The sequence below is a fragment of the Pogona vitticeps genome, chromosome 15, assembly GCF_051106095.1.
Source record: "Pogona vitticeps strain Pit_001003342236 chromosome 15, PviZW2.1, whole genome shotgun sequence".
In the NCBI taxonomy this organism is placed as follows: Eukaryota; Metazoa; Chordata; class Lepidosauria; order Squamata; family Agamidae; genus Pogona; species Pogona vitticeps.
The window spans coordinates 10,174,692-10,197,926 of record NC_135797.1 but is presented as its reverse complement, the minus strand read 5'-3'; the positions used below and the strand labels follow the sequence as shown (position 1 = coordinate 10,197,926).

Genomic DNA, 23,235 nt, shown 5'->3' with positions numbered 1-23,235 from the left:
ATGCCCTCTTCTTTCAAAACAATTACAGGGATGCCTCGCAAGACGAATGCCTCGGGCAACAAAAAACTCACAAGACGAAAGTGTTTTGCGATTTTTTTTTGGTGACTCGCAAGACAATTTTTTAATGGCTATGCTTCCGAAGACGAATAGGAACGCATTCCTATGAGAAACCACGCTTTGCAAGATGGCATTTTCGCAATACGAAGCAACTCGCGGAATGAATTATTTTCGTCTTGCGAGGCATCACTGTAATTGCTTTTAATTATGAGGTTAAAGCCTTACAAAACAAATGACATTTCCCCCCTCTTCTCTACTTGCTTATCATTAAACAAACAGTTCACAATAATATTCATTTCCCCCTCTCTTTTTTATAATGTCCCAGTGTACAATATATTGTTATTCTCATTTGTTTCAAACATTTCTTTTGTGGCATCTCCTTGTTAATTAGGAATATAGGTAAACCACAAGACGAGTGGCATTTTAAAAGGCACTTCACATTTCTCTTTCTTTTCTCCCCGTTTCACATGGCATCACTATTCTGTTGACTCTTTCTTGCGAAAACTGGCATGAAACGGAACAAGCTTTGTTATCTTATCAGTAGCCTTGTGCCAAAACAAGTTGTACTTATTTTGTAAACAAGGAAAATCAAGCTGTACTCATTTCCTTACTTGTAGCAACCCTGTACGGCACCTTTTTAAAAAAGCATTTCATTTTTCATGCAACACCATAAACACAATTTTTAAAATTATTGATAGTACCTTCTTTGATGGCATCCTGGATCAGCTTCTCTCCATAGGGGGTGTCTGACGATTCGGTGCGGAAAAGGGTGCGAGGATTCACACACGGCAAGGGTCCATCTTCGCTGCTGCTCTGCAGGGCCAGAATGTCGGTGAACAGCCCGACTTTTTCCTCCAGAAGTTCCGTTATGTTTCGGTCACACTGCTGAATCTTATCTGGGGGAGGAAGAGGAGGAGCACATGGCTACCACCAGAGTACAGACTGTAGGAAAGACTATCCCCCTTTCTGAAGAATAATGGACTTCGAAGGGGACTCTAAGGCCATCAAGTCTCACCCCCTGTTCAAAGCAGGAATCCAAAATCAAAGGAGGTCTGATAGACGGCTGCCCAATTTTCTCTTGAACGCCTCTATCCCTGGAGTGCTCACCACTTCCTGGAGTCGATGGTCCCGTTGCCTTAAACGTATTGGTAATTGGACATTTAGTCCAGTTGTGTCCGACTCTAGGGCGCGGCGCTCATCCCCGTTTCCAAGCCGTAGAGCCAGCGTTTGTCCAAAGACAGTTTCCGTGGTCACGTGGCCAGCGCGACTAGACACGGAACGCCGTGACCTTCCCACCGAGGTGGTCCCTCTTTATCAACTCGCATTTACATGCATTCGAATGGCTAGGTTGGCAGGAGCTGGGACAAGCGACGGGCGCTCCCTCCATCGCGTGGATTCGATCTTACGACGGCGGGTCTTCCGACCTTGCAGCCCAGAGGCTTCTGCAGTTTAACCCGCAGCGCCACCACATCCATTGCCTTACTGCTCAGTTTCTCTTGATATTCAGCCTATATATCTGGCTTCCTGTAGCTCGAGCCCATTAGCATGTCCTAGACTGCACGGGGGTGGGGGCTCATCCTACCTTTCAGCTTCCGCAGAGATGCTTCATTTTCTGTCTCGATGAGTGGGAAATCCACCCGGTCAGGGCAACTGCAAAAAGTGGGCAAGAAAAGCATCGGGTTAAAAAAAAGGGAACAGCTGCCAAGGGTCCTTCAGCCTTCCCCAAGCCAAGGACCTCCAGATGTTGGACCCTAACTCCCAACACCTGTCCACTGGCCATGTGGGCTTGGGAGGGCTGCAGGTGCCAACCCATGCCCTCGGACTGCGCGAACTTTGAGGGAGACTGCTCTGCATCGAGCACAAACTCTCATCCCTCACACGGACCATCGAGATACCTCTGAGGTGGGCATGTCAGGCCTGAAGGCAACCCCCACAAGCCTCCATAATGGTCTTCGCCGCATCCTCTTCAAAGTTATGGGCCATGAGCCTCCATAACTGCCCCGAAGTACATTACATCGGTCTTAATGCTGAGTTGGTCCCTTCTCATCTGGGAACGCCAAGACTGACCAGCATCAGTTTTCCAGGGAGGCAGGCAGGATTTTTCTTTAATTCTACAAGCAGCCAAAGGTTGAATCGGGGACCATCTCCAGGTAAAGCGTGTGTTCACCTTCAGCCCATTCCTTTGCCAACCCTTCACAAGCTATCAGTTTGATGGGGTGGCCCTATATTCCAGCAGAGAATATTTCTCCTCTCTTTTACCAGTTATAATTTCTAATTTTCTAAACCTCAGTTTTGCTATCCGAAGAGAGATAGACACACACACACATCAGTTATCCTTGTCAAGGGCAGAGGGGAAACGGCCCGGATCCTCCGAGGAAAGAGATCGGAAGATCTTGGACATTTTAGCCTCCTCTCCTCCCTGCCTGAGTAGTGACAGAAAGCCAGAGAGCTGGTATAGTTCTGTGGGTTGGAGAGTTGCAGAGTCAGGGGGCTGAGAGTTTGAATCCTCCCATATGCCTTCCAAGTGAGGGGGGCGGGTCAGATCACCCCGAAGGGTGTGTGGCTGAAGGTGCCCCGTCATCCGCGTGATCTTTGGCCGAACGCACAATCACAGCACACTCCCAGAACAAGCAACGGTTAAATCATTTCTCCTGGGAAGGCAGCCATAATTCGGATCAACCTGATGGCACAACAACGATGATGATTAGCAGCAGGGGCCGTTGGGCGCCCAACGGGGTTGTTGGGATGGAAGACCCAGCAAACAAGGGTGGGCGGACACACAGAGCCGAGGATGCGTTCACATTTACACGCACAGCGCAGCCGTCTGCCTCCGGCGAACCTATGGCACGCGTGCCACAGCTGGCACGCAGAGCCCTCTCTGTGGGCATGCGAGCCATAAGTCATGAGATCGCCGGCAGCCAAAGCTGAGGCAGCAGCCAGAATTGCTAGCGCCCCGACAGGCAGTGAGCCAGGAGCCAAAGCAGCTGGCGGTGGCGGGCCAGCCGAGCTATAGGCAGTGGTGGGGTTGGTTGCAACTGGAGGTGGATCTGGAGTGGGGTCTGGAGACAACTCCATGCCCAGGATTCCCCTTTCTGCTGCCACCGCCCGCTAGCGTTCAGGCTCAAAAAGATTCGCCATTACTGCCTTAAGGGATGAATCGCGACAACCCTGTCGTATTGCGCACTATGCATTAGGGGTTCCCCTTAAAAGAGACGCTGCCTTGGGTTCTGGATGTGAGCTGTCGCCCTAGCGGAGGGCAGGAGCATTCGATTGCAAGAGACGGTCAAAACTGGAAGAAGTTACATTTCTGGAGGCCACCGTTCAGGATCCGGCCCGAACAAGACTCACAGCTTGACGGTCTGCTGGATAATCCTCATCCAAGTGTTTCGGTCCTCACGAGAGGCCGTGTGCACCTCGTACATCTCGGGGGGAGTGTTGCTGATGAGGAACATGCCTTTCTCCTGGTTGGCGATGTCCCGCACAATCAGGTTTTGGAGGGAGATGACGGCTGGCTTGTCCTGAGGGGAAGAAGGTCGGGAGTTAAAACTTCCAGACACCTTTCTGCTCATGCGTCTTGCCTGATCAATGTATAATTCGTCTGGGATTGATACCTGGAGGGAGGGCCTGGAGATATACAGTTGTAATCAAAATGATGCATTTAATTCATTAACCGCCCAGAGTAGATTCATCTAGATGGGCGGTATAAAAGCCAAATAAATAAATTTGGAGTTGCATTTGGGGAAACCGCTTGAAGCATTCATGGCATTGAGCTATTTCAATTGCTTATGTTTGATTTGTTCACTGCGAGCAGCTAGACGTCTCTACATTTTGACAAGAAACCTGATTTGCAATGGGGGGTTGAATAATTTTGATTACCCCTGTAAGTGGTAGTTTTCCCCTTGATTACCAGGGGGGAAAGCAAAAGCGAGTGGAAGATCTGGAGTCTTCTACTGAACTCAACGTGTCCAGAAATCTTATATATCTAGCAAAGCCTTAGTTCCCTTCCATACAGCAGCTGATCGTTTAGTCGCTTAATTCAGATGCTCTTCCCCTTCTCCAAGTACTTTTCCTTATCTACTGGACTTAATTCTCCCCCCCCCAATACAGACACACACATATATTTTTCCCCGAGCAACTAGATCTTTGTCATCAATTCCAGAAGCGGCACTGTTTATTAGTGTCCTAGGCTGACATTCTCCTCCTTAAGCAGAAGGAGGTCAACTGTCCTTGGATTTAGTCGGCCAGTGGCAAGAAGAGATTCTTATACAGTGGTGCCCCGCATAGCGACGTTAATCCGTTCCAGGATTAACATCGCTATCCGGATTCTTCGCTATCCGGGCGGGGTGAACTCACAGGAACGCATTAAACTCAGTTTAATGCGTTCCTATTAGGGAAAAATTCACCGGTAAGCGAAGAATCCTGGATCCGGCCGCTATTTTCGCTGCCCGGTAAGCAAGGGCAGGGCGCGAAAATGGTGCGGGCGGCCATTTTCTGCACCTGGAGGCCATTTTGGAACCGCCGATCAGCTGTTTCCAAAATGGCCGCCGGGTGCAGAAATGATTGCAATGCGATGTTTAGCCTATCTAAACATCGCAATGTGATCGCATTAGCAACCCCCAAAAAGGGGTCGCTATGCGGATTCATCGTTAAACGGTGCACTCGTTAAGCAAGGCACCACTGTACTTAGTTCGCTATAGCTCAAGGGAACAATTCCGCCATGTTGGACGCATCCTCTCAGACAGCTGGAAGAGCTGGTTTCTTCTAGCAACTGGACAACACCCGGTCACAGAGATGATGCACATATGTCACTAATGTCAGTGGTGGCCAAGCCCTTTCTTCCAGAAAACTGCCAAGACACCCACACTTCCAGGGCACTCAAGATCCCCAAGTCTCTTACACCAGAGGAGAACCATGGGACCTGAAAAACCACTCACCAGGGTGGGGAACGTGTACTTCTGGTCCTTCTCCTGGAGGAAGATGAGAACGTCTGTCATCAAGAGAACCAGGACATCTGCAGGAGAAGGGAAGGGAGGAAGAAGGGAGCAACAGGATGAAAAGTGGATTTGGAATGTCAGACCTTTTGAGTATTTTCTAGTAGAAAGGTGGCATCATAACAAGGCCTTCCGTTAAGGTTCTTGCTATAAAGGCCAGCTCAGTCACTGTTCAGCATCCTAAGAACGTCATGCATTCATCTGTGTAACAAAAGCAAAATTCTTTTCAGCCCATAAAGAAAGGCTGATATTTTACATACGACACCCCTGGCAGTGTCTGCTGCTGAAATCACTGTTGCTCTTCACACTGAGATGTTTAACCCTCCGGGGAAGGTGTGTAGTGAAAGTCCACGCGACATATCCAATCACTAAAACTCTCACTGGATCGCAGCCTCCCACCTTCCTGTGTCATTAATGACCCCCCCTTTCCCCTTTCCTTTTCTCCGCCCCCCGCCGCTTTTATTTTGCTGCTGTAGCTCTCAGCCATTTTTATTCCTAAAACATTTTTGACAGATGCCATTCAGTGGGAACTGAAGATACTATTGCTACTTTACCTACTTTATGGGTACGGCATCAAGCCAGACATAAGACAAAATGGAATACAAAACTTCAAGAACGGCCATATATAATCCAAAAAGCCAAACCGGACATAAAAAAAAGCAAGATATCTAAAACAACAAATATAGTAATATAGATCAAGGTCTAAGACTTTGGCTGTCTATTCTGGCTACTATGGCATCCCAGCCAAAATTTCGCTACCAGTTCCATAGTAGTCCAATTTTGATCCATTAACAATTGGTTACAATAGTCCGAAACCAATTGAAATACCATATCTTTTTGGAGAGGTGTAATATATTTTCCTCGGATCTTATTGTGCCTGTTATATCTGAGCATTGTATGCTCGATAGATTCTATATTTCTACCTTGATACCAAGATGACCTCTGGTATGACTGGAAAGAGTATCGGATCTCACACTGGAATTAACCCTATTAGGGATAAACGTCAGCTGTGATAGAAACCACAGACTCAAACAACCAAGGAGTTTTATCAATATTATAGCGCTCCGAGGACTTTGTCAGAGTGTCGTACATCCAACCTTGACACAGCTGCTGCATTGCATGCCATCCCCAAATCTACTTTTCTCTCTGTTCCTCCTCCAGGTCCCTGGATGGGCAGAGAGCCTCCCTGCTGCGTGAGGTCTCACGATATTCATGACTGGCTAAAAAGGGGAGACGGGTCTCCATCCTCCCTTCCCACACCCTTCCTTCCATAGGGTTGCCCACGCGGATTCGCAATCTTCTGAATCTCTTCTAGAAAAGCTGATGTGGGGTTTTGCCACTGACCAGGACTGTGCGTGGCGTGGATCTTTCCTGCAGCAGTAGAACCCACATTTCCCCATGTGTGAGTCTGTGCAATTCTTATACTACATTTTTAATCCTTTGAGATCACAATTTGGTTAATTTGGTTTCGGGTCTCCTTCCCTGGAGGATTCACCTCAATCAGGAATGTCTCCGTTCTCTGGATGTGAAGGCATGAGGGACGCAAAAAAGGGGAACAGAAAGAGCAGGGAGGGAGAGGCTTCCTTAAAACTCTTATCTGGTGCAGTGCTGCACGTAGCAGAACCACGTCAATGTTTGCATCCCAAGGAGAACTATGAGGTGATCACTGCAAAGGGATGTTCTTGCTATATTGCCACACAACCACCCTACTGAAGACATCAATGTCCGCCTTGTCGTAGGACACCCACGCCACTGACCCTTTCCACTGATATAGACCATCATACATGTTGTTGTTGTTGCTTAGTCGTGAAGTCGTGTCCGACTCTTCGTGACCCCATGGACCAGAGCACGCCAGGCCCTCCTGTCTTCCACAGCCTCCCGGCGTTCGGTCAAATTCATGTTGGTCGCTTCGATGACCCTGTCAATCCATTTTGTCCTCTGTCATCCCCTTCTCCTCTTGCCTTCATCAACGTCAGGGTCTTTTCCAGGGAGTCTTCTCTTCTCATGAGATGGCCAAAGTGTTGGAGCCTCAGCTTCAGGATCTGTCCTTCCAGGGAGCACTCAGGGTTGATTTCCTTCAAAATGAATAGGTTTGTTCTCCTTGCAGTCCAGGGGACTCTCAAGAGCCTCCTCCAGCACCATAATTCGAAAGCATCAATTCTTTGGCAGTCAGCCTTCTTTGTGGTCCAGCTCTCACTTCCATATATCGCTACTGGAAATCATAGCTTTGATGATGTGGACCTTTGTCGGCAAGACCATCGTACATGCCAGAAAGCAAAACTAAGCCATGTGAGGGGAGCTGATACGAAAACAAACTTACTATAGCCCAGTAGGCCCTGAAATGAATACCCCCACACACTAAAAAAAAACCCAACACCCTGGCTTTATCATAATTAGCTGTACGTAGTGCAGTCGATAGAAAATACTTCGAAAGGAAGACTGACCAGCGTAGCACAAACAGCAGGAGAACACTGAGGGTAGTCACACCCTCCGGTTCCTTTGCCAATTCAATGCAGATTGTGTTCAGATCACAGTGAAGTGTTTCTACTTGTAAGTGACTGGCGGGAAGGTGAGAATTGGGGGTGGGGGGGCTCTCTCTGCCAGGCTACAGCCAACAACCTCCCGCTCCTCATCTCCACCGTCGTTCTGTACAGAGTTGGCTGGCTCTCGTTTAGAGGAAGGGGCTTATCTCCCTTCTCCCTCCATTTTACCCTCCGTCTATATGACACTGCATTGTTTTGATCTCTGAACGGCCTTGAGCTCCCTGTCCAGAACCTAGTAGGTAAACACACAAAGACAATGAATATAATAGATATGATTCCCCGAGGCAGGATAAGGATTTCTTTCTCTTTCATCCCAAGCTTTTTGAGCTTCCAGAGTTGCTGGGACACCATCTTAAGCCAACATGCCCAGAAGCTAGCTGGCCGGACCTACTCGGATTTGACATCCAATATGTCCAACGGAAGGACATGTTCACTGGAAGGACAGATCCTGAAGCGGAGGCTCCAAGACTCTGGCCATCTCATGAGAAGAGAAGACTCCCTGGAAAAGATCTTGATGTTGGGAAAGTGTGGAGGCAAGAGGAGAGAAGGGGATGACAGAGGACGAGATGGTTGGACAGTGTCATCGAAGCGACCAACATGAATCTGACCCAACTCCGGTAGGCAGTGGAAGACAGGAGGGCCTGGCGTGCTCTGGTCTATGGGGTCACGAAGAGTCGGACACGACTTAACGACTAAACAACAACAAAATATCCAAAGGGCATCTGGGTTCAGGAGGGCTGCTGGACTATGAGCTTTCCTGCTACTAAAATATCTCGGTCGCCACCCACCTTTGAAGCGCCCGGCGGCCGTCTTCCAGAGCATGCAGCCATCATGGACCAGCTTCCGTCGCAGCATCTCGTCCTTACAGAAAGAGCCCCGCTCCCAGGGCAGGAGAGCCTTGGCACGCCCATCCACGCGGGCATAGATCTCCTGCAGGCGGGCATTCTTCTCGTAATCGTGCACCTCCTGGTCAATATCCTTAATGAGGTCCTTGATCAGAGTCAGGGCCGTGCTAAGATCCTGCTGATCTGCTTCGTTCCCTGGAGGGAGAAAAAAGAGGGAGGGAAACTTCGATCAAAGCCATGGCCTGGCGCCATCTTGCCACCTGGTCACCAAGAGGCGTGTTGCACCCTTAGCCACCCAGGATCCTAGAAATGTAAAGCTGGAAGGGACCTCCAAGGGTCACCGAGCCCAAACCCCCGACCAAAGCAGAAAACCCACAGTTAAATCATCCAAGACATGGCCCTCTGTTAAAAAAAAACTCCAGTGAAGAAAAGTCCACCACCCTCTCAGGTGGTCTGTTCCATGGTTGAACAGGTCTTGTGGTCAAAAAGTTCTTCCTAAGGTTTAGGCAAAAACTCATTTCTTGCCGTTTGAATCCAGCAGTTCAGATACCCTCACCTGGAGTGCCAGAAAAGAGCCCTTCACACATTTGAAGATAGCTACCCTGTTCTAAAGGAAATCAACCCTGAGTGTTCACTGGAAGGACGGATCCTGAAGCTGAGGCTCCAGTACTTTGGCCATCTCATGAGAAGAAAAGAGTCCTTGGAAAAGACCCTGATGCTAGGAAAGTGTGACGGCAAGAGGAGAAGGGGACAACAGAGGATGAGATGGTTGGACAGGGTCACCGAAGCTACCAACATGAATTTGACACAACTACGGGAGGATAGGGAACCCCGGCGTGCTCTGGTCCATGGGGTCACGAAGAGTCGGACATGACTAAACGAACGAACGAACCCTGTTGGCTCTCCTTTTTTCCGGACAAAATAGTCACATGTCCCTCAACCTTTCACTTTCCAAGTCTTTTGCTGTCCTGCATCTCCAAAAGGCCACTCATCACAGCCGTGTTGGCGGTGTGATCTGAGAGTGGCGGGCGGCATTCTCGTTTGGGGTAACTGCAGAAGATCCTTCCGATTAGAAGTGGAGCCTGTAAAAAGCAAGGCCACCCAAAATGGGCTGGAATGAAAGTTGCAAGGACTCAAAGGTTCAAAATTACTTGGATTTTGGGGATGAGAAGTCCAGTGGCCAAAGTTTGATGTTGACGCCCATTTTCCTTCCTTGGTGGTCACAACAGAAACAGATTGTGACAAACGTCCGACAAGATCTCCCCAAACTGCCAGAGCAGGTCATTGAAAGGACAAATGAGATTCAGCAGAGGCCTGCGTTCAACGAATGCAGAAGCTCCCAGTTTCATGCATCGCCTCGATGGGATGTACCTTGACTAGTGAACTGACCAAGAAAGTGACTTTGGGGGTCGCGGTAGAGCTGAAACTGAAAAGGCCAATTCCTTAATTTAAAAAAAATATCAAAATAAAGCTGCCCATGCTGTATTGTTCCTATTCAATTTTATACTCTGCCGAGCAGTACCATCTACCAGGCTGGGTGCTACTCCTGAAAAAGGTCAGGCACAGCCAAGAAACGTGCAAAAAAAGGATGCAGCCACTGAATCAACTCTCCCATGTGAGGAAAGGTTTAAGGGTTGTTTACTATCTAAAGGGAGAAGTATAAAAATGATAAGAGACAGATAAAATGGTTGACAGAGGTATATACAGAGGTGCCTCGCTTAGCGATCGCTCCGTTGAGCGACAAAATCGCTTAGCGATGGACTTTTTGCCATCGCAAAAGTGATTGCTTAGCAATGGTCCCTATGGGGAAAATTCGCTTTGCGATGATCGCGGGGAAGCGATCATCACAAAGCCCCCATTTTCGGCCAGCTGATCGGCGGTTTCAAAATGGCCACCGGAAAAACAAAATGGCCACCCGCTGTTTTGCCTCGCTTAAGAGGCAGCGAAAATGGCGGCGCTATGGAGGATTTTCACTGAAAGGTAAGTTTTTAAGCCCATAGGAACGCATTAAACACATTTTAATGCGTTTCTATGGGCTTAAAAATCGCTTAGCGATGAAATCGCTTAGCGACGTTTTTTCTGGAACAGATTAACATCGCTAAGCGAGGCACCACTGTAAAATGGTTGTATAGTATAACATTGTTATTCACTGTGTGAAGGAACCAGATAGGGAACCCACTGGGTCCTCATAACAGGTGAGCCCAGTGGGGATCCACTGGATTCCAATGAATCTATTGGAGCTGAATGATGGCAGACTGAGGACTAAGAGAAGGTGTGACGTTTGTCGCTGATGATGGAGGGGCGGCTTGCTAATCAAACTATTATGGTTTAAAATATGTTTGCCCCACCTTTCCTAACATGCCCCAAGGTGTGGCTTAGGACATGTCAGTTTGGTTACTCATTAATGAGGGGCTGCTTGCGAATCGCAAATTCGGGAGGGCCAAGGCGCCCAAGCAGCACAAATGTCAACAGTCGGGAATTTGCTGCCAAGAGTTAGCGCCAAGCAGGAATCGGCCATGGGCTTCCGGTCAGGGTTTCTCTGTATAATTCTCCGCCCAGCAGTTACAGGAAGAATAGAGGAAAGGAGCTGGCTGGCATCCAGGCTCTCCATGCGCGCCACTCGGAGGCCCCTACTTAGCTGGTCTGGGTCACTAGGCTAGAGATGTCTAAGCCAGCTCAGCCGTTCTGATCGTCCTGGGTTCAGTAAGACCATGTTTGGACAACTACTGCATTTGCAGCGGCGTTTCTTAATGCCTGAGCCTTCGTGCCACCATCTTTGCTTGGAACTGAAAGATCTGGCTGGTGCAGAGTGAGATGTGTGTTACAATTCAATGTTGGCCAGAATCCTGCCAGCGTAAGTCTGTCAGGGTAGTGCTCAGAGATGAATTGCGACCAGTTACGAAATCTTGAGAGTCCCCTGGACTGCAAGGAGAACAAACCTATCAATTCTAAAGGAAATCAATCCCTGAGTGCCCACTGGAAGGACAGATCCTGAAGCTGAGGCTCCAGTACTTTGGCCATCTCATGAGAAGAGACGACTCCCTGGAAAAGACCCTGATGTTAGGAAAGTGTGAAGGCAAGGGGAGAAGGGGACGACGGAGGACGAGATGATTGGACAGTGTCATTGAAGCAACCAACATGAATCTGACCCAACTCCGGGAGGCGGTGGAAGACAGGAGGGCCTGGGGTGCTCTGGTCCATGGGGTCACGAAGAGTCGGACACGACTTAACGACTAAACAACAAAGAAATCAGTTGCATGATTCCGTTCCAATGGGAACCTGGGCAGTGCCTCTTCCCCGAAGGGCCCACCCGATTGATTTCACGGGCTGGTACCTTTGGAGTTCTGCAGGATGCGGTCGATCAGCCCAGGATATTTGGTGATGCGCTGGGTAACGAGGAGAATGCATTCTTGCACGCCATGCCGTCGCAGGACTGGTAACCGTGTCAGTCGCTGGGAAAAGAGGAAGAAGTAGACGCAAAGGTGTCATTTGGAATGGATAACCAGGACAGGAGTGACCCAGAAGAATTACGGTGACAAGAAAGGAAAGCCTCACTCAAAGGTAAGGCTTACATGCAAGGAGAATCCCTGAAAAGGGCTTTGGACACCGAGGGTGTGAGAGCCTCTAAAGGGGTGTGTTTCTACCTCTGTACTGTATTTGTTTGAGCATTTTTGTGCACTTGATGTCCTATTTTATTTTAACAACTTTACTGTTGAACTTGACTTCACCTGTTCTTTTTATTGCATTTTATGCTGTCTCTAAGCCACCTTGAGTGTTACCTAATAATGGGGCGGTGGGGATAGTTATGTGATGTAATACAACAACAACAATGGAACCTAGGAAGCTGTTTCATGCACAGAGCCAGACTCTTGGTCCACCGAGCTCAGCAACTCTCCTCAGGCTACCTGGAGATCCCAGGGCTACCTGGAGATCCCACCCAGATACAGTTGTGCCTCGCTTTACGATTGCCCCACATTACAACGAAACCGCATTATGGCGATCTTTTTGCGATCGCAATTGCGATTGCAAAACGATGGTTTAAATGGGTTTTTTTCACTTTGTGATGATCGGTTCCCTGCTTTGGGAAGCGATTCTTCGCGAAACGATGATTTTAAAACAGCTGACCAGCGGTTTCAAAATGGCTGCTGGGTAAACAAAATGGCTCCCCGCTGTTTTCTGGGACAGATTCCTCGCAAGATAGCAGCGAGGATCTTCACTGGACGGTGAGTTTTGACCCCACTGGAATGCACTGAAGGGGTTTCAATGTTTTTTCCCCGCTTTACGATGTTTTCGCTTAACGACGATTTTCCTGGAATGGATTATCGCCATTAAGCGAGGCACCACTGTACTAACCAGGCCTGACTCTGCTAAGCTTCTGAAATCAGAAGAGATCGGTTGTGTCTAGATCTATTCATAAGCAGCGCACCTTAACTGAGTTCTCTGGGGCACGGATCATGGCATGCCCATATTCTAGGGGGGCTGCACAGCCAAGCGACACTCAAGCGACCGACTCCTGGCTCCCACGTCACAGGCGTGGGTGCTTTGCCCAGACCGATCATGCTCCTAGCAGGCTCAGGAAGAAAAACCGAGGAGGAGGAGAAGGAGAAAAAGGAACAGGGAGGGGGGTGGAAAAAAAGGTTTCTTACCCGGATGAACTGCTGGAACCGCTTGTCCCGTGCAAAGAGCTCTTTATACAGCTTCACGGCCTTAGTGTGGCGGCTGCAGAACTCTGAATACGCCTTCTTCATTTGCTCAGCGTTGCTTCCTGAGAACTGAGAGGCCAACATCTCAACATGTTTAATTGTTACGTTTATGCATTGCCTTTCCCCCCCCCCCCAATGAGCTCCTGGCTCACTTTCTACACAGATCCTCTCTTGCTCTTTTATCTTCCTAACAACCCCGTATAAGCTGAATATAGGGCAGGGTCATCCTGTGGGTTTCCTGGCGGAGTGGGGAATCTGGACACAGCAGGTTATGCCACACTGGCTCCCGAAGCAACGACTGAGCAAAGGGAAAATAAAGATGGGAGAGAGGAATTGGTCCCCCTCTGCCTTTCTTCTACTATCCCAGTGAGGTCTCCTGTACAGACTCAGAAGGCCTGCGTTCCATTCCTCCGCTCTGCCCTGGGAAACTGACCCGGGGGAGTAGAACTGGTAAAACCACTCCTTCAATGCCTCCCTTACCTTGAAAACCCCATTAGGGTGGCCATAAGTCATTTCGGAGTTGGCCAACAGCTCTACCTTGCTGCCTAAGGTAAAGGTAAAGGTTCCCCTTGACACTGAGTCCAGTCGTGTCCGACTCGAAGGGGTGGCGCTCATCCCGGTCTCCAACCCATAGAGCCATCGTTTGTCTGCAGACAATCCTCCGTGGTCACGTGGCCAGCGCAACTAGACACGGAACGCCATGACCTTCCCACCGAGGTGGTCCCTATTTATCTACTTGCATTTTTACATGCTTTCGAACGGCTAGGTTGGCAGGAGCTGGGACAAGCGACGGGCGCTCACTCTGTCACGTGGATTCGATCTTGTGACTGCTGGTCTTCCGACCTTGCAGCACAGAGGCTTCTGCGGTTTAACCCGGAGCGCCACCCACATCCCTTGCTGCCTACCCCCCAGTCCAAAGAGGTGTCAACCACGACAGGAGACTCACCTGCTGGACCAGGATATCTCCCAACCGGTTGATGACGAAGTTCTTGTTGCTATCGGTGGCCAGCGACTCCTTGCGACGCTCCAGGAGCTGGACGAGGAAACGGATGTGGATCTCACTGAGTTCGTCCACGCAAGGAAACATGCTCTGGACGAGGGCCGGGTCCATCTGGAGGTCCTCCATCATGCCCTTGCGGAAGAGGTTGGTCATGATCTTCAAGGTCTGGATGTGGTGGAGCTCAGTCTGGATCAACTCTAGAGTAAAGAAGGAGAGAGGGAAGAGGGTGATCACCCTTGCACCGGCATAATTTTTCCAATCGGATTTTGGTTACCTGCTTTTTAACATGATAACCACTTGTGCAAAGACTGTGTTATAATGATTTTTAATATTTTACGCAGCTGACATGTACACGGCATCGTGTGCCAGCAATCTGGCCAGGAACTCTGATGGACTGTCCATAAATCCACGCGCGCACACCTTTCAATGGTTATTTTGGCTAATAAGCATTAAAAGGCAGAGATCGGATGGGGGAGGAAAGGAGGCTCAGTGAGGAAAGCCTTCTTTAAAGGTTTCCAGGAGCCGAGGTAACATAAACGCCAAGGTTCCTAGGTGGCATGAAGTCTGGCCTCCATAGATAAGATCTAGGTGTAAAAAAAAGGTGTAAAAAGAATTGACAGAATGATCCTTGCTTGTACATTTACACCAGATGATGGGCAGCAGAGAGACGTGGCTGCCAGAGAGAAGGCTTGTGTGTTGGCGCCAAGTGTAAGACTCGTCTGGCGTGTTAGATCCACAATCATCATTTCACACCCAAAAGACATCCATCCCCTTTCACCCTTGCTTGCCTGCTGGCTGGCTGGCTTAAAAAGGAACCAACTTTGTACAGGAAACCAACTCAGCTCAAAAAGATGCTTGAGAGGATATTAAAGTTCTGCACACCATGAGTCAACAGTTTGGGCGCCTTTCCACGTGGAAATCACCACCTTAGGTCATACTCTGCAGTAAGAGAATAATTCTTGCAGCAAGTCAGGCCTGAGCCGTAGAGAACCGAGACAAAGACAACATTTTCAGCCAGAAACACCCCTCGTGAACAGCCCTACACCACCTCAGAGACCTTCTATGTGGCCCCCAGTACTGTTGTCGCGTTCAGTGAGGGTGATATGGCCGGCCCACAACTTTTTGTCAAAAATAGGAACATCTGCTCCCAGAGGAACAGCGGTTCTCCTCTAGAGCAAAGTGTGTCCATCTATTCAGTGCCCTGTTCTGGCAGAAAATCTTTGTCTCCTCGTGTCCACCAAAACTAGCAGCAGTTTGATTATCAAGTCCCCGTTTTGCGCAAAACATCCTAGAACCAGAAAAATATGGTTCCCAGATATGGAGAGTGTTCGCCCCTCTCGTTCTCCCTGCTGCAACTTGAATAAAACGATGAGACAAGGCCTCGGTCCTCGTGGCTGGCTCCTTGGAGGAGCAGCCAGAAAAATCGCACCAGAGGGTAAAAGGAAATCCGTACACACCAACTCTGCTGCTGACTTGGAGCAGCATGAAGCTCCAGCCTAAAATAACGAAATGAGACACTGACTCTTGAGCATCATGTTCTTAGGGCTTTTCCAAGGGGAGCATTCATTCTACCCTCTTTCTCTCACTTGAGGCCAGAACAGCCCAAAGTTCACTGGGATTGGCCACCAAACAATAGTTTTAGAACTTTAAAAAATCTACCGCCCACGTCCTTAAGAAATCTGCTGCTTAACTTTTTTTAAAAAATCTTTAAGAAATCTACCGCTCTGCTGAAATCTGAATGCAAAAGCTACTGCAACTTCCTCGTCTTCTTCCTCACCTTGTTAATTGATTGCAATTGCCAGAGACTTTTGCAGGGTGCGTAAAAGTGGTGCTAAAAATACACTTTCGGGATGGACAAAAGGGGTTTCCCGCAGGGGGGAAAAATAGAGAGAGAGAAAGCAGTGTTCAAAACTGAATAAGAAGAAGATCCTATGAACGGTGACACAAATATCAGCATCATGAGTACAGGACAGGAGGAGTAAGGAGAAAAAAATATTCCATCTGGAAGAAGCCCATAGTCTGGGCTTTCTTGGAGACAAAATCGTCTTTTTCACTGCAGATGTTCATCGAGTTAAAGAAGATTGTGTTATCATTAAATCCTGCAGTTTTGAAAGTTTGCAGTTCTTAACTTACCCACATTTAAGCTTCAATTAACTTGTCACAGATTGCATCGTCTGCATTTCTTTCCTAGCTTAACCCCGGTATTTCCCTATTTCCCCTTACATCCATAGAACGCATATCTGCCACTTTTTCATGCATTTCGATTGAAAGAGGTGCCTCGGCAGGACCCCCGCGTCTGCCCGTAAGACAATTCCAGGGCCACCATCCCTTCCGATCTACTTGGGGAGGGAAAGCGGGCCAGGACGGATGCCCACCGTAGATGACATCTTGACGCTTCATGACCTCCTTCTTCTGCTGTTGCAAGAAGTTGTTGTCTACCGCCAAACTCCAGGAGTCAGCCTCAAAATCTTTCTCATCGGTCTCAAAATCACTCATCAGCTGGTTATAGATGACTTCAGCTCCTGGATGGAAAATGAAAGAGAGAGAGAGAGAGAGAGAGAGAGAGAGAGAGAGTTCTATTTTCCCAGTTTTCTCCATGAGGACCCACTGGCATGGCCCCCAGGGGGATGATAGGTGTGGGAAACCAACCCTTACAGCGACGGATCTACTTGGCTTGCCTCCATATTTGAACACAGGATGCTGGCACGAATTTTCACCTAAACGTGTCCCTCCCGCATCTCACCTTCATCAATGAGAGACTCTACAGAGAGTGTCCGGTTGCGCATATTGAGGGAATCAGTGGACTGGGACAGGATTCTGCGGATGCCCAGTGGAGATTCATCGTTGAATGTTCTGCAACAGAAGAGGAAAGATCATGAGGAGCTGTTACCTACCACAGCTTTCTCAAAGTGGCCACCTCCAGCGTGGTTGCTTTGTAATTCTAAGGACACCGGCAGATCCTTAGCTCCTCTACCTGGGGATAGTTGTTCTACCATTAGATGTCGGGGAGTTGCTTGTTGGAAGTAATTTGTTCCAATTCTCTCTAGATGTCGAGCTGGATAAACGCATTGGGAAAGCAGCTATCATGTTCTCTAGACTCACAAAGAGAGTATGGCTCAGTAAGAAGCTGACGACATAGACCAAAATCCAGGTCTATAGAGCCTGTGTCCTGAGCACACTCCTGGACTGCAGTGAGTCCTGGACCCTTTGTGCACGGCAGGAGAGGAAGCTGAACACATTCCATATGCGTTGCCTCCGACGCATTTTTGGTATCACCTGGCAGGACAAAGTTCCAAACAGAGTAGTCCTAGAACTAGCTGGAATTGTTAGCATGTATACATTGCTGAAACAGCGACGTCTACGTTGGCTTGGGCATGTCGTGAGAATGGCTGACGGTCGGATTCCAAAGGATCTCCTGTATGGAGAATTAGTGCAGGGAAATCGCCCCAGAGGGAGACCACAGCTGCGATACAAGGACATCTGTAAGCGGGATCTGAAGGCCTTAGGAATAGACCTCAACAGATGGGAAACCTTGACCTCTGAGCATTCAGCCTGGAGGCAGGCGGCGCATCACGGCCTCTCCCAATTTGAAGAGACCCTTGTCCAGCAGGCTGAGGCAAAGAGGCAGTCACGAAAGCAATAAAATCAGGGAGCTGGACAGGGGACATATTGTATTTGTCTTCAGTGTGGAAGGGACGGTCACTCTCGAATTGGCCTTCTCAGCCACACTAGACGCTGTTCCAAGACCTCCATACAGAGCACGTTACCATAGTCTCTCGAGACTGAAGGGTGCCTAACTAACTAAACTGTTCCAATTACTTCTTAACAATATTCCAAAAGCAACCTATTTGTTAGAATTCCGTTGCTTAAAAAACAATCGTGCAAGAAGGGGGTTGCATTCTGTTGGCTGTCTGCTACACACCTGATCATTCTTTAACTGAGTCGTCAAATGGGCGATGCAGCTGGCAAAGTGGGAAATCCACTTGCGTGTTGGATTGCCCTTACACACAACAATTTTCCGAATTGGAGTTTTGACTATTGCCCTTTATTTATTACAATGATTTTTTTTTTTAAAGTAACTTGTTCCATCACATGTTGTGCTCTTGCTGGACTTTGGCCACTTTCTCTTACATTTTGAGGGTGGGGTGTCTTAGAATTTATGGGAGAAGGGTGCCCAACTTGAAAATTTATTGTCAGAGTGCTTCTAAAGGTGACCTTAAAATGTAACTTTCAGAAAAATCAGAAAATGCCACTGATCACATTTCAGGCGAACACTTGTTGTCTCTCTTCTGGACAAATTTTTTAATGTTGCTTTTCTCCAATGTTGCGATGTCAAACAAGCAGTGCGGTTTCCTAAGTTGTTATATTAATTTAGCGCTATGCCACTTCTCACTCCTGCCAACCTAGCAGTTCGAAAGCATGTAAAAATGCGAGTTGATAAATAGGTACCACCATGGTGGGAAGGTCATGGCGTTCCATGTCTAGTCATGCTGGCCACATGACCACGGAAACTGTCTACATGCTGGCTCTACGACTTGGAGATGGGGATGAGCACCGCACCCTAGAGTCAGACACGACTGGACTCAATGTCAAGGGGAGCCTTTACCTTTACCTTATGCCACTTCCCAAACCATCAGGATCACCTTAGGGCACATCAGCCTCTGCCCCTTTGGAATGATATAGGTGATCACACTTGCCAGAAACAGGAAAAAAGTGATGCACGGAAATTGCTACCAAAATACATTAGCCACTACCAGCTGGACACAAAACAATGAATGCCTCTGGAAAAAACCTGGGGCTTGGGAAAGTCACTGGCCAGAATCCGACTCATGTACAATATTTACCTCACTTGACACAGCTAATTGAGGCTAAGTGATGAGGTGCCATGGAGTGTCTTAATCACATGCCTCAGTTACATGCTTAGTCCTGCGCTCTGCACAACTGCTTAGTCATGCACTCTGCACAACTGCTTAGCTCTGCACAACTGCTTAGTCGTGCACTCTGCACTACTGCTTAGCTCTGCACAACTGCTTAGTCATGCACTCTGCACAACTGCTTAGCTCTGCACAACTGCTTAGTCGTGCACTCTGCACAACTGCTTAATTGTGCGCTCTGCACAACTGCTTAGCTCTGCACAACTGCTTAGTCGTGCATTCTGCACAACTGCTTAGTCATGCACTCTGCACAACTGCTTAGCTCTGCACAACTTCTTAGTCATGTACTCTGCACAACTGCTTAGCTCTGCACAACTGCTTAGTCGTGCACTCTGCACAACTGCTTAATTGTGCGCTCTGCACAACTGCTTAGCTCTGCACAACTGCTTAGTCGTGCACTCTGCACGACTGCTTAGTCATGCACTCAACTGCACAACTGAGATGCACCCCCAGCACCTTGTCAATTAGTCAAAATGAGTCACGGAAACATTGCGTGAATGCCAGTACGATTCTGGCCACTTTTGTGTTAGATCTGCTAGAATTTCCCAACTAGCCAACATGGAGGCCACAAGGGCTGGCAGATTCTGGGGACTCTTCTCCAAAAAATATATATTTTCCACATTTTATCCCTACCCGGATAAACCAGTTTTTTTGCATCAGAAAAAGTGGGCTATAGTCCACAAAAAGCTGACGTCTCTTTAGTCTTCAGGGCCTCCAAATACTCCTTGCAGTTTTTGCAGTAATTTATACTGAGTGTTTGCCACAGACTTGAATGGCTTTAAGAGTGATTAGACAAAGTTCATAGACAACACTCGGAAAGACTGCTATATGTTCTTTCTGGAGTCACATGATATGCTTATTGCTAGAATGTCACTCCTGTGGTCCTTCCACTGAGGTATCTGCTCGGCCAGTGTGAGAAGAGAACCGCTAGACTGGACAAGTCTTGGGCCTGATCCACCACAGCTATTTCAAAGTTCTTACATTACTCATGACTGTAAGGAAGAAGGTGGGTGGAAATGTTCATGTCTGAAATACAAATTCCAGAATTCCTAGACAGCTAGGCTGATTGTGGGACTTTGGGAGTTGTGTTGTGAAGCCACAAATCTGCACACTTCCGGAGGGGGGAGGCATTTTATGGAGGAGCTGGGAAGATCTATGAACCTCTGCTCTCCCCAACCCAAAGCTCATTCCACGCTGGCCCTCCTTTTCCAAGTCCATTCAATGTTAGTCCCACTTTTCAGAGAGTGTTCATTTTTTGGGACGATGACTGAAGCTCCTTCTCCATCTCTCCCCACCGTTCTTCTCCACTTACCCTGCAATGTTTGTGGTGGAAACACTTTTGGAAAGAGACAAGGTGGGACGGCCACGGCGGGACCCCAGGAGGGTCTGGCGGAAGCTCTCAGAAGGGTAGATGGCAGAGTTGGGCCGCTCCCTGGTGGCCGCTGAAGGTTGAAAAGAGGAAGGGTAAGGATTTGCAAAGCAAATATGGGCCCTTCTGTAGCACAGCTGAATCATGTAACTCAGGCAAGGAAAAAAGCCTATTTCTGCAAATAAAAGTGCTGTTCTTCCAACGACACTGGTGCCTCGCTTAATGATCGCCTTGCTTAATGAGGAAATCACTTGGCGATTAGGTTTTTGCAATTGCAAAAGCAATAGCAAAACGATGGTTTAAATGGAAAAAAATCTGCTTCACGATGATCAGTTCCCTGCCTCGGGAACCGATTTTCACATTATGACGATCTAAAAACAGCTGATCGGCGGGTTTCAAAATGGCTGCCGGGTGTACAAAATGGCCCCCCACTGTTTTCTAGGACGGATTCCTCGCTTTACAGGCAGCAAAAATGGAGGTTCTTCGCTGGGCGGTGAGTTTTCAGCCCATTGGAACGCACTGAAGGGTTTTCAATGCGTTTCAATTGGCTTTTTTATTTTGCTGAACGAGGATTTCGTTCTACAGCAATTTCGCTGGAACGGATTATCCTCGTTAAGCGAGGCACCACTGTATCTGGTGCATCTTACTTCCGCTTCTCAAGGACAAAAGTTTCTTATGTGTTGTTAGGAGAGAAGAGCTCTCTAAAATGCCCAGATTTACTCATGTGGTTATTTCCAAAAGTGGGATCAGGTGGAATCTTACTCGCTCCCACACGCCTCACCTCCCTCACTGGAAAATAAAATTGCACAGAACATTATTTGCTGTAGCAGCCCACCCTCTGGTTACAACGTCAGGGCCTTTACAAAACGAAGATCCCTCCCACCACAGATTCCCAACCGCCATCCTTCTGCGCCACTTTTAAACGGGCATGGGATTCGACGCTCCACTCACGTTTATTCCTCAGTGACACCGTCTGAAGGGCTGAATTGTTCTTCAGCAAAGCTGCCTTTTGCTGCTGTAAAGGGGGAGAGGGAAGAGAGAGGAAGAGAGACGTTAGGGGATGAAAGGCTTGGTGGTCCCTTGGAAACAAGCACCGATCCCACCACAATCTCCTAATTTTTTTTGGCTACCCCATTTCTGGAGAATCACAGCCGCCCTTGGGGGTGGGGGGGAAATGCCCAGATGAATGGAGCCAGACCAAGACCGTTCTCTGCTTGAAGCACCTGTCATAAATGGTAGCTCCCAAAATCCATCCCAAGTCAAGGGGGATAGCATGCCCAATGCCATCTGAGTCTTCTTTTTGGCATGTGGGGCAGAAAATCTCAAAGCATTCCTTCCTAGTCCTGGCAGTAAAAACATAATGGTCTCTAATTAACTGGCTAACAATTTGCTCTCCTTTAGTACCAGCCACGAGCTGTCGCTTGCTCTGCCACGCTTTTGAAAATGTTCTTACAATGAGTAGTTTCTGTTCTCTTTATGTCCCTGCAGACCATTCTCGGCCACCCAGCATATAAACTCCCTTGAGCCGGGGGTGCTCCTTCTTAAGCCCCATAGAGAGCACCCAGTGCTACTAGGGCTATGGATTCTGCACTGAAGGTCATGCGTGGAAAAATTCTGGCAGGGGGCCCCCCAAGACTTCGTATTTCGCACGAAATTTCACACTCAATTTGTTCAGTTTCCACTATAGATTTTACTTACTTTTTAAAAAAAACCATCATTCCATTCATATTTATTTTTCATTTAATATATACAGTGGTACCTCGCTAGACGACGACCCCACTGTACAATGAATCCGCAGGACGGTGACTTTTTGCGATCGCTATAGCGATTCGCAAAACAGTCGTTCCTATGGGGGGAAATTCCACTGGACATCGATTAGGTCCGTGCTTCGCAAACCGTTTGTTCGCAAGACGACGATTTTTCCGGCTCCGCAAAATGGCTGCCCTGTGTTTTCTGGACCCATGCTTCGCAGGGCAGCCATTTTAACAGCTGATCAGCGCTCAGAAAATGGCTTCCCCTTTGGGCGATCTTTGGATAACAAGGTAATTTCCCCATTGGAACGCATTAAACGAGTTTCGATGCATTCCAACGGGGAAAGGCTTTTTGCATGACGACGATTTCGCTTAACAGCTATTTTCCTGGAACGGATTATCGTCGTCATGTGGGGCACCACTGTATATTTAAATAAATGAAATATACAGTTATCTATCTATCTATCTATCTATCTATCTATCTATCTATCTATCTATCTATCTATCTATCTATCTATCTATCTATCTATCTATCTATCTATCTATCTATCTACCTACCTACCTACCTACCTACCTACCTACCTACCTACCTACCTACCTACCTACCTACCTACCTACCTACCTACCTACCTACCTACCTACCTACCTACCTACCTACCTACCTACCTACCTACCTACCTACCTACCTACCTATCATCGAGGGTCTTCTCGATGATGAAAAAGATGGTATAACTAAGAGAAATAGAGGGGGAAAAACCCAGAAAGTCCCACTGATTCAATGAGTCTAGTTAGGACGAGCAGTCAGAGTTAATTCTCTGATTCTGCCTCGCTGGACATTTCTGAGAGATTATAACAATATTCTAGTAGAAATGTATTTTAAAGACATAGAATACGTAACAGAACACATAAGAATAAAAAGATACTTTAAAAATGCTCCAAGTGACACATGAAGCCTCCCCTTAGATCCTCAGGTTCCCCTTCTGTCTCCACGGAAGCTCTTGAGCTTCCACCGCCTAACACTTGAAACTTGAGGACGTTTCTG

General features: G+C 48.0%; 1 protein-coding gene across 6 annotated transcripts in view; it reads right to left on the bottom strand.

Annotated features, from left to right (window-relative positions):
- The window catches only part of ARHGEF2 (Rho/Rac guanine nucleotide exchange factor 2), a 173,648-nt gene that overhangs the window by 8,580 nt on the left and 141,833 nt on the right, over positions 1–23,235 (bottom strand). For all 6 annotated transcript variants that reach the window (XM_072984079.2, XM_072984078.2, XM_072984081.2 and 3 more), the window contains 12 exons: positions 21,394–21,457; positions 20,386–20,515; positions 16,883–16,992; positions 16,515–16,661; positions 14,086–14,336; positions 13,083–13,208; positions 11,771–11,888; positions 8,380–8,631; positions 4,992–5,068; positions 3,406–3,575; positions 1,640–1,707; positions 759–953 (listed from right to left, as the gene is read on the bottom strand). In XM_072984079.2, coding sequence (XP_072840180.2) covers positions 759–953; positions 1,640–1,707; positions 3,406–3,575; positions 4,992–5,068; positions 8,380–8,631; positions 11,771–11,888; positions 13,083–13,208; positions 14,086–14,336; positions 16,515–16,661; positions 16,883–16,992; positions 20,386–20,515; positions 21,394–21,457 — 1,708 coding nt within the window. The remainder of the gene's footprint in view (positions 1–758; positions 954–1,639; positions 1,708–3,405; positions 3,576–4,991; positions 5,069–8,379; positions 8,632–11,770; positions 11,889–13,082; positions 13,209–14,085; positions 14,337–16,514; positions 16,662–16,882; positions 16,993–20,385; positions 20,516–21,393; positions 21,458–23,235) is intronic.